The sequence below is a fragment of the Hoplias malabaricus genome, chromosome 15 (assembly GCF_029633855.1).
Source record: "Hoplias malabaricus isolate fHopMal1 chromosome 15, fHopMal1.hap1, whole genome shotgun sequence".
NCBI lineage: Eukaryota > Metazoa > Chordata > Actinopteri > Characiformes > Erythrinidae > Hoplias > Hoplias malabaricus.
The window spans coordinates 2528286-2538992 of record NC_089814.1 but is presented as its reverse complement, the minus strand read 5'-3'; the positions used below and the strand labels follow the sequence as shown (position 1 = coordinate 2538992).

The 10707-nt window shown below is 43.0% G+C and overlaps 1 protein-coding gene and 1 long non-coding RNA gene across 5 annotated transcripts in view; one reads left to right on the top strand and one right to left on the bottom strand.

Moving 5' to 3' along the window:
* Positions 1-63: 63 nt before the first annotated feature.
* On the bottom strand, positions 64-9633 carry si:dkey-71d15.2 (SH3 domain-containing kinase-binding protein 1). The gene is made up of 8 exons (XM_066646514.1): positions 9485-9633; positions 9286-9364; positions 8106-8168; positions 5820-5915; positions 3751-3848; positions 2167-2321; positions 1904-1967; positions 64-900 (listed from the first exon to the last, which is right to left on the bottom strand). Exons 3-8 carry the CDS (start codon positions 8137-8139, stop codon positions 862-864), a joined length of 486 nt encoding a protein of 161 aa, XP_066502611.1. The 5' UTR covers positions 8140-8168; positions 9286-9364; positions 9485-9633; the 3' UTR covers positions 64-861.
* LOC136668806 (uncharacterized) overlaps positions 3060-10707 on the top strand; it is a 42029-nt gene continuing 34381 nt past the window's right edge. For all 4 annotated transcript variants that reach the window (XR_010795535.1, XR_010795536.1, XR_010795533.1 and 1 more), the window contains exon 1: positions 3060-3216. This is a non-coding gene — a long non-coding RNA (uncharacterized lncRNA). The remainder of the gene's footprint in view (positions 3217-10707) is intronic.

Here is a 10707-nt window from a genome sequence, read left to right as displayed (position 1 = left end):
GCCCTGTTCAGAACGCCCGCTTTCAGCACCTGTTCCTTTAAAGGATAATGAGCCGCTCGCTGTTCACCCCGACCCCGAGCGCACAGCAGTGAGGAGCGAGGAGCAGAAGCTCTGGTTTTTAGCCGTTTTCACTCTGTTCTCTTTCTTCTCCGTTTTTACTCAGTGCTCTTATTTCTCCGCGCTCGTTGTGTCTGTTTTGCTGAGTTTAACCTCGTCTTTGTGCTCTCACATAAACACGGGTCCAGCGCTGTGATTGGACACACTCAGATGAAGGGGCGGGGCCATTCTAAAGTCTCTACACTTGACGTTAAAAACGGAGCAGAATCAGAACGGCTCGTTTTATCCTGTGTTTCTGACTCAGGCAGCGCACAGAAAACTGACTGTGGGATTAGTACATGACACATACAGTGTTTAAAATCAAAACTAAATTACTATTAAGGCTTAAACTCTGTAGATTTTTTGATGAAAAATATTAAATAGACGTTTTTTTCATTTCCAGGACAAATATCTGATGATATTTCGGGTCTGAAAAGTTATTTACAACATAACTAATATCAAGAGCTAATTCACCCGTCCTCATGGACTCTCAGAAAACTGGCATTTTCAGCAGTTAGGGGGCGCTATAATAACCGTCTTAAATGGAAGGTGTTCTCAGAGTAGTCGTTAAAATCTCCATCCGTGACCTAACGCTGGAGAAGCTCCTCGGACCTCGGCTCTGTTCTGAGTGTGAGATGAGACCCATCGTTTTGTTCTGAACGCAGTTTCACAATAGGTTTATGTGGCTGAATTCCATCAGATCTTCACAGCTATGTTCAGGCATGTAGTGTAAAGCCTTCCCAGAGGCTTTGAGACACTGGGTCATTATTTGGACATGTGTTTCTTAAGACGCTCCACCTCCACCTGAGGAACAGAGGAGAGTTTATTCAGTTTCTGAATTTAAAAGAGTTTACATTGCTTTGTTTGCTGTTTACTGAAGATGCAGTCAGTCATTTTCTGCACTGGTTCATCACCATGTTCTGAAACAGCAGTTACACTGACACCTAGTGGCTGCTGCTCTGTAGAAACTCTACTCTGTGGAAACCCATGCAGACACAGGGAGAACACACCACACTCCTCACAGACAGTCACCCGGAGGAAACCCACACAGACACAGGAAGAACACACCACACTCCACACAGACAGTCACCCGGAGGAAACCCACACAGACACAGGGAGAACACACCACACTCCTCACAGACAGTCACCCGGTGGAAACCCACACAGACACAGGGAGAACACACCACACTCCACACAGACAGTCACCCGGAGGAAACCCACACAGACACAGGGAGAACACACCACACTCCTCACAGACAGTCACCCCGAGGAAACCCACGCAGACACAGAGAGAACACACCACACTCCTCACAGACAGTCACCCGGAGGAAACCCACGCAGACACAGGGAGGGGGCCAATCCTTCACACACTCACCCAGTCACTCACAGACTCACCCAGTCACTCACACACTCACCCAGTCACTTACACACTCACCCAGTCACTCAAACACTCACTCAGTCACTCACACATTCACCCAGTCACTGACAAACACACCAGTGGACAGTTTCACTCACCAATGTGTGTGTGTTTGGACTGTGGGAGGAAAGTGGGGCACCCGGAGGAAACCCACGCAGACAAAGAAAGAACACACCACACTCCTCACAAACAGTCACCCGGAGGAAACCCACGCAGACGCAGAGAGAACACACCACACTCCTCACAGACAGTCACCTGGAGGAAACCCACGCAGACACAGGGAGAACACACCACACTCCTCACAGACAGTGACCTGAGCAGCCCCTGCAGCGGTGGCAGAATGAACTACCTGAACTGACTGTACCTTTAAGAGAGAGCTGTGTCTTTTACCTGGAGAGACAAACGTTGCTTCTTCTCTTCATCTAGTTCATTCATCATCAGTTTAATCTCCCTCCTGTAACAGAAAGAGAGACAGAGAGAGAGAGAGAGAGAGAGAGAGAGGGATATATTCCCTACATAGATTCATGTGCAGCTGCTCAAGAACCTCCCATTTCACTGCATTTGTTTCTATAGAGATTTTAAAATGAGAGCAGCTTACAGCAACTGAACACAACTCTGCACCCCCCCCCCCCCACACACACACACACACTCACTTGTGTTGGCTCCTCAGCTGTTCCAGTTCTCCTCTCATGTCCTGTATCTCCTCTCGGAGATGCTCTAGAGAAGAGGGATGCAGAGCTTTTTGTCTCCGCCTTAAATCTGCTCCAGAAGGGTCAGGAGACCCAGTCGTTGCCATAGCAACAGGCTCCTGTAAACAAACAACCACATACACTTCTGTAAACATACTATACTTATACGTCTCTATAAATAAATTATATATATTACTGTAAACAATAATGACATAGCAATAAACATCTCCATAAACAATTATCTCTGTCAATAAACAACAATAAACATCTAACAGTAAACACCTCTATAAACAAGTATATATCTCTGTAAACAATAATTTGCATCTGTAAAAACAATAAACAAATGAGTATACAAACAATAAACATCAGTGTAAACAAGTATATATCTATGTAAACAAGCAAAATAAACATAACTGCAAATAAAAAAAATAGTATTAATAAAAACAAATAAGAACATACACTTCTGTAACTTTAACTATACACCTGTAAATAAATAATAGTATACATCTCTATAAACAAATTCTATATATATAACAATAATACACCCCAATACATAAACAATATTATCCTTCATAAATAAACATAAATATACACTTCTGTCAATAAAAATAATATAGAATCGGTTTTAATATTTGGCTCCTGAGTTTAAATAATACAATAATACAACAATATAATTATATAAACTGATCAGCCATAACATTAAAGCCACCTCCCTGGCGCCCTCTCCAGGCCTCAGCTCTCACTGTGTTGATCACAGAAGGGGTGTTCTCTGGCGCCCTCTCCAGGTCCTTACTGCAGCCTTCAGGACAGGGCTTTAGTATCTGCTCCTCAAACAGGAAGCAGGACTTTTAATTTGAAGACAGGGCCTGGCTGGAAGAGGAAAAGGTGGAGGTGTCCATGTTGGACAGATGCAGGAGGGAAGTCTGTGTGGAGTCGGCTCCTTAGGAATCTCCTCTGTCTGGGGCCTGGAGCGACTGGATTATTGTGGAGTTCAGGTTCAAGCCGAGGACCGAGGTGAGAGCGGACTCTTTATCTCTGAGCTTTGGGGAGAACTCTGTGTTTGTTTTGTTTAAAAATTTTCATCTGATTTAGTTTTTCTTTGTTGATTTTTTATTTAATGAAGCAAATGGACTTAGATTTGATGCATTACTTTATTAATGAACTGATGGATGGAGCTGGTCACCACATGGTGATCATTCAAAAGAGAACAATTACAAACTTTACAGTTCGCTGTTCAGACATTTGGTGAATTTACTGCAGTGTGGAATATACACATTCACTGTTTAAGGCTCTGTAGTGCCTCCCAGAGGGGAGTAATAGAAAGCAGATGTGATAAGGTGAATCTGAAACTTTGGTCTTTACTTAAAATACACTGAGTCTGAATGGAATCGGCTGATGAACTTGAACCTGTTCTGATCACACAGGGCCTCCATATCTCTGCACAACTGCTCCGCTCTTTAACAACCCTAACTTTTAGTGTCTGAGTTCTTTTTTTTGTCTATTGGTGTGTGTGTGTGAGAGGTGTGTGTGTGAGAGAGAGAGTCCTACTGTGTTTTCTCTGGATGGTCCTGGGACACTGTGCAAGAATTTAAGGGCAGAAATATCCGGTTCATTTTGACCCCAGTCTCCTGTCGCTTCAGCACCACCTACAGGACACAGAGAGAATTTCAGGAAAGTTAAAGATCCGACCAGTCAGATTAGATGTCTTTTGATTGACAGATATACAATCAATATGTTAATTTGCACTGAGGAGACGTGTCCCAGCTGGTATCCAGAAGTGGACCGCACCTGTCCACTCTCCCGTCTTCCCTGGGATTGTCCAGTTTTTTAGCCTTTAGTTTCTGTCTGGCTCTCATCTCGTTTATATTTTTTCTAATAAAATGCCAGTACCACTGATGGTGCACAGGTGGCAGTGTACATTCATTCTCAGAATCACAGCTGAATACTGTGTAACAGATGTGTGCATATCCTCACTGAACCAACACATAAATAAATAACAAGTACGAGCACTAAATATTGTTATTCTCTTTGTGTTTCCATTAACACAGTGCAGTTATCTGTCAGTTATTGAACTCTAACGCCACTGATATATTAAAGCAAGTGTTTGTCTGAGTGACATTGGGTTACATAGTAGATCTGCCCCAAACCCTGAGCTCCTTAAGACAAAGGGAAAATGTCCCTTATTTTCAAATCCCAGTGCTGAGAGGTCTGTAGTGGACCCTGGATGGATGTGGTTTGCTGGACACTGGTGTAAACCATGAAGCAGTGGGAGTGGTTTAAAGTGTAGTGTCAGACACTGGCACCTTTCAGTCCCCAGACACCCAGCTTCTCCGCTTATCAGCCACAATGTTTGACCACTACCTGCTCGCCCGAGGTCAGCTGCTCACTCTACCCCTCTCTTTGTTCTCTCTATCTCTCTCTCTCTCTCTGCACATGGCTCAATCATACGAGAGCATCCTAATCTTTATAAACCTCGCTTCTCTCTTCTTTCATGGAATATGCCTCTCCCTTATCCATCAATGCCATCACCCCATTCCCCGTCGTCCTGTAGATGTAGGACACATACATATCCTATAGATGTAGGACTTTGCTTTCTTCAATAAAGTTCTTGATGCACTTCCTTTGTCAGTATCTCTTTATTTCCCTGAATCCGGCTCCAGATGACGGAGGCCTGAGGGTAAGTTAGAGGAGATCCAACCTGAGAGTCTTGGTCAATTTGGACCCATCTCTAACAGTGTCTCATCTGTAAACTTAGTGTCCATTTTGAGAAACGGCGCCCACATGAGGCTAAACACAGCAAAAACCTCCCACTACTCAGTCTCCACTGAATTTAAATGCCTGGCCTAACGACCACTAACCAACACCTTCGCTACATCCTAGCAATGGGAAGCCATAGGAACTGCTTAGTGAAACCCTCTGAGTTACTATAGCAACAAGCAGGGACCAAATAGCAACCCTAACTAGCCACCAGCCACTAGTACTAGCAACCACTTAGAATACCATAACAACAGCTTAGTATCCCCTTACCAACTAGCTACCAACACCCATGCAACCACCTGGGATTCCCTAGGAACCAGTTACCAACAACCTAGCAACCAGCTGGTGTACTATAGCAACTGCTTAGTAACCCCCTATTAACAAACTACCAATACCCTAGCAACCATCTGGAATATCCTAGCAACTGCTTAGTAATCCCCTAGCAATTTGTTACCAACACCATAGCAACCAACTGGAATACTGGAATAGTCACTGCTTGATAACCCCTTAGCAACCACCTACCAACATCCTAGCAACCAGCTAGTATGACAGACACAGTAAGAGTTAGCGCAGTGTCAGGTCTGTGATCTGCCGAGTGACACTCTTGGTGTTGTGTGTGTGGGGAGCAGCTGTAGTTAATCATTGTGAAATGCTTGTGTCTGAGACGTCCTTGAGTTAAATTTAACTCTTCAGTGTTAACCTGTGGAAAAGTGTATACACACACACACACACACACACACACACACAGCAGAATAGTAGAGAGGTTCCTGTAGCTCAGGAGAAATGCTGGATGAGCAGGAGTCCACAAACCCATCCTAATAATGTGACAACAGACTGTAGTGAATGATGGAGACACTTACTGACGTTATTATTGTTTAAGGTGGAGTTCTCCATTGTGTGACCATCAGGTGAGCAGTGCTCAAGGGAGGAAAGGATCGCCTTAAAATCTTCGACATCTGTGTGGTGAAAGAAGGAAAAATAGTTAGCGACATACAATCTGCATGAACATTAATAAATACCACCTTAAAATAGTGTTGGGTCCAGAGGCGACGCTATGGTGAAGGAGTTGACTGCAAAGCTGTTGGTAGTGGGATGTTAAGAGAGCACTCTCTCACAGGCCGTTTACATTGTACTCTCCGTAGGCCGTGAATGGAAAACGATACATTTTGAATTCCACTTTAAAAACAATTCCACCTTAAGAAACCCACAATTGTATTGAGACGTCCATCTTTAAAAATGACCACTGTAAATAAAGGTTAAAATGTTGAAAGGCTGCTAATATATTTTGAAGACGGTATTCTAAAAAAATTCCACCTTAAGAAACCCACAGTTGTATTGAGACGTCCACCTTTAAAAATGACAACTTGAAATAAAGGTTAAAATGTTGAAAAGACTGTCAGTATATTGTGAATGAGGTATTGTAAAAAAAAATCCCACCTTAAGAAACCCTGGATAATTAAGACGTCCCCCTTAAAAATGACCTTTCTATGTCCCTCACACCTTTCCCCCTCCTTCTCTGCCTCTGCCCCTCCCCCTCCCCCCTCTCTCTCTCTCTCACACACGCTCACAGAACACAACTGACAGGATCACGAGTCAATGAATTTTGACCGGGGGGGTGAACCCTCCCTCCCAAAAATCACCCGTAGCTCGAAAACTTTTCCAGGTCCAAAAATGAATGAAACATACCGTAGCGACAAGGAAAGTCTGGCGCTTTGAGTGAGAAATTATGGTGTAATGGCGAGTTAAAAACAGGCAAAATTTTGAAAATCTGCGTGCCGACCCGCTCTAAAAATACATTGAGCTCTATGGTAGCTGAAACCCTCCCAAGTGTCGAACAAAAATTCATAACTCAAAAACAATATTTTATTAAATGGTCTGAAACTGAAGGTGAAAGTATAAGGAAGTTATGGTGAAATGTTCGGCAGAAAATTGAAAAAAATAAAATAAATAATAATAATAATTTCAGTGCATTCCTATGGGAGCGTACCCACCCTCCGAACAAATGATTATAGCTCGGAAAGATTTTCCCAAATCACTTAACTGTATATACTGTTGCGACAAGGAAACTCTGGGGATCAATCTGGTATAAACAAATCTGCAGATTGAGTGTGAATTGAGCATGTTATGACGAGTTAAAAACAGGAGAAAAATTTAAAAACCACACTCTGAGCCGCTCTAAAAATACATTGAACTCTATGGGAGTCGAAACCCTCCCTAGTGCTGAACCAAAATTCATAACTCAAAAAACATATTTTCAATAATATTCATATTTACAGGTGCTGGAAAGGAGGTTTCTCTACCATTTATAATCTAAATAAGGTTTCTAGGTGAAACTATAAGGAAGTTATGGTGAATTGTTTGGCTGAAAAGTGAAAAAAACGTTTTTTGGGCAGAGAAGCTAGAGTGCGGTGACATCACTCACTCTAACTGCCACCCATTGAAATGAATGGAGGGATAGAAAGGGAACGATGAAGTGCAAGAGGTCCGAAAATGGATGTGACGGGTCCCGATGCACCTGGGTCCGACTGTCTGGAATCTCGTGTCCGTAGCTTGAAAATTGACCGTTAGAGCACTTTGAAAATTAATTCCATAGAAATGACTGGGGAAAAACAAGTGTAGCGGGCTAACGAGTGCGGGTATCGGAAAACTGTATACAAGCCCACATTGTCGCTATAAGATGCACAATTTCCAGGTGGAACAGAGTCGATAGCTCGAAAACATAAGCAGCAGGCGCAACATAATAATAATTGTAGCAATATACCAGCAGCCACCTTATTTCATCCTAGCCATAATGTAGGGAATAGGATAACATTGGCTTAAAAAATACCATAGCAACCAGTTCTGCTTCCATAGCAGCAACCTGCTACACCATAATATCTCAGTAACATCCCTGTAATCACCAGAAATACCATAGGAATTGGTTAACAACACCCTAACAACTAACTATCAATGCCATAGCAACCAATTTTAAAACCATAGCAACCACCCAGGAACTGCTCAAGATGCTGCATCACTCTGTTGTCTGGTTCTGGTTCTGTGTGAGATTTTGTTTTAACAGATTTCTTCTAAAGTGAGTTCAGGAGATGGTGTGATCTCTGAATGAAATAAAGTGATAAAAAGGGAAGGAAACAAAGGAAATTCCTCACCAGCGTGGAAAGCAGAGGTGTAGTTCCCCATCATACCCAAAGGGAAAACTCCAACTCCCTAAACTACAACAACAACAACCAGAAGACAATAATGACACTGTTAATCACGACAAAGCTGTTAACAATGATAAAACAACACAACTACAACAGTGTTGTTTTTATCAGTTTATTGTAGTTAATGGTAATGACTGTGATTGTAGGGAAACAGTTCTCTTTGGTTGAGTAAGAAGAGACTTCTTTTAAGGTGGAGTGGTGTGCGTGTGTAAGAAGTGACTGTATCTTTTAAGGTGGAGCGGTGTGCATGAGTAAGAAGCGACTGTATCTTAAGGTGGAGCAGTGTGTGTGAGTAAGAAGCAACTGTATTTTTTAAATGTGAAGTGGTGCGCGTGAGTAAGAAGTGACTGTATCTTGTACGTGTCTGAAGTGTAAATTGTCTGTGTTTATTCACTTTTGAATTCCCACAGAAACTCATGTGTAACTCGAGCTGTTTAGTTTTGTAGCACCTGTTTACTTTCATGCAGTTAGCGCTCTCCTGAATTTAGAGTCAGTTCCACCTTAAGTAATGTAACTGTAACAGCAAAAATAAGTCAGTGTTAGTCAGTATTGTTTACTGTGGTTAACTACAACAAAGATGTTAATCACAAATAAGAAGTGCAGGGATGACACAGTGAGTCATGTTTACAGTCTGTGGTAGTTGTTAGTTGTTGTTAAAGCGTCTGAGTCAGATCCTCAAAACTTTGGTGAATAAAACAACACAGAGGAACACAATCAATCTTGGACTGTTTTTAAGTTGTCTGTTTCTTTTGACTGTACATGAGAGTGAAGTGTAAACCAGGCTTGTGTATGTGAGAGAGGGGCTGGGTCAGCGTTATTCTCAGACATTTTGCTCGGGGTCCGATGGCCTTCACCTCTCAGCTGTAAATAGTTCGGGGGTCTGTTCTAATCCCGCAGCACCGCGGCTGGACCATTGTCTGCAGCTAAATTTAACTCTGGAACCCACTGTGCTCCACGGCATGCACCGTACACTCTGCTGCTCTCACACTCTATAACAGCTGACCATTTAACCTTTTCCTGACACCCCACTCCGTTTACGTCTTTATATTCTGTACTTGTGGAGTATATAGTTATTTATTCATGTTCTGAATGTATCTCAGTAACAACAGAAGCACAAAAACCTGACCGGAGTCACAGCTGATTCTCTATAACAGCTTCCAGTGGCAGGTTCTTTGGAGAGTTACTCTTGTACGACGTGTAGCAGCCTTTTAAAGAAACTTATTTTAGTAAAAGAATACAAAAAAACACACATCAAAGCCAAGAAACACTTGTGAAGAATGCACCTGAAAAAGCACTTAAATTATTTTTGTTATTTTGATGCTCACCACTGTGATCTCCATAAAAAAAAAAGGCCAAGTGAAAACAAAAGTCCCAAAAAACAAACAGTGGAATTTAGACAGAGCCAAATGGGAACGCCCACTTCTTTTTAGAAGGGTACAGAATAAATCCACAATTCCAGCTCCTTAATCCACGCCACTGTCTCTTCTCTTCTTTTCTCATTCTCTTCTTCTGTCTTCTGTCACTTCACTCAAGGAAATGATATACTCTTCTATAGTTCCGCCATCTCTCTCTCTCTCTCTCTCTCTCTCTCTCTCTCTCTCTCTGCTGAGAGTAAATCAGACTCCACCTTCTCTGTCCTTTAAAGGAGTACCAAAGTCTGTTTTGTCCGTCAGAAGCTTCCACTCTTAAAATGTTTCTAAACCTCTGAAAGAGAATCAAACAGCTGAAAGAGAACATTTCTCAGAGTGAGATCTCACTGTCTCACATCCACAGCACTGGAGAAGACTCAATAACTCCAGAGAAATCTCAGTCCATGTCAGACAAGGTCGGACACCACTGCTGAATGAGCCTGACCTTCCAGCCCTCAGACGGCTCTGCAGGAGAATCCCTCATCACACTGTGATTAACACAGTTGTATTCTATTTTACAAAGTATAACCTACACCTAGTACTTTACAGCACTGTATTAAAATCAATGAGGGGGAAGGATTGGTTTCCTACTCTCCTCCAAAGATTACATAGTGCAGTTTCTGCAGTGCTGAGCCCGGAGTGGCAGCGACAGGGGCTCTGTTCTCCCTGTTACAGCTCAGTGGAGCTGGAATTTTAAAGTGAAAATATTACCTAGAGTTACTTTAAATAAATTGTCACAGACATCTGAGGTCATGTGTTTCTGTGGCAGGTGTCAGGTCCGTTTAAGTACCGGCTGGTTTAGGGACAGTTGCTGTACACAGGCCATGGCCAGTACTCACCAGGACAGTCCATCCTCGTCATACACCAATCAGCCATAACATTATGACTGCCTCCTGTATCTACACTTTCCTCTCTTGGCTCCACTGTCCCCTCACCGTCCTCTCTCTCAGCTCCACTATCCCCTCACTGTCCCCTCTCTCAGCTCCACTATCCCCTCACTGTCCCCTCTCTCGGCTCCACTGTCTCCTCTCTCGGCTCCACTGTCTCCTCTCTCGGCTCCACTGTCTCCTCTCTCGGCTCCACTGTCCCCTCTCTCGGCTCCACTGTCCCCTCACTGTCTCCTCTCTCGGCTCCACTGT

Excerpts from the sequence above, each read along its gene's own strand:
- si:dkey-71d15.2 (XM_066646514.1), bottom strand. The coding sequence starts at position 8,139 with ATGATGGGGAACTACACCTCTGCTTTCCACGCTG. Across the intron at positions 2,322-3,750 it reads GACCATCCAGAGAAAACACA|GAGCCTGTTGCTATGGCAAC; the intron begins GTAGGACTCTCT and ends GTTTGTTTACAG. Across the intron at positions 1,968-2,166 it reads CAGCTGAGGAGCCAACACAA|GAGGGAGATTAAACTGATGA; the intron begins GTGAGTGTGTGT and ends TTTCTGTTACAG.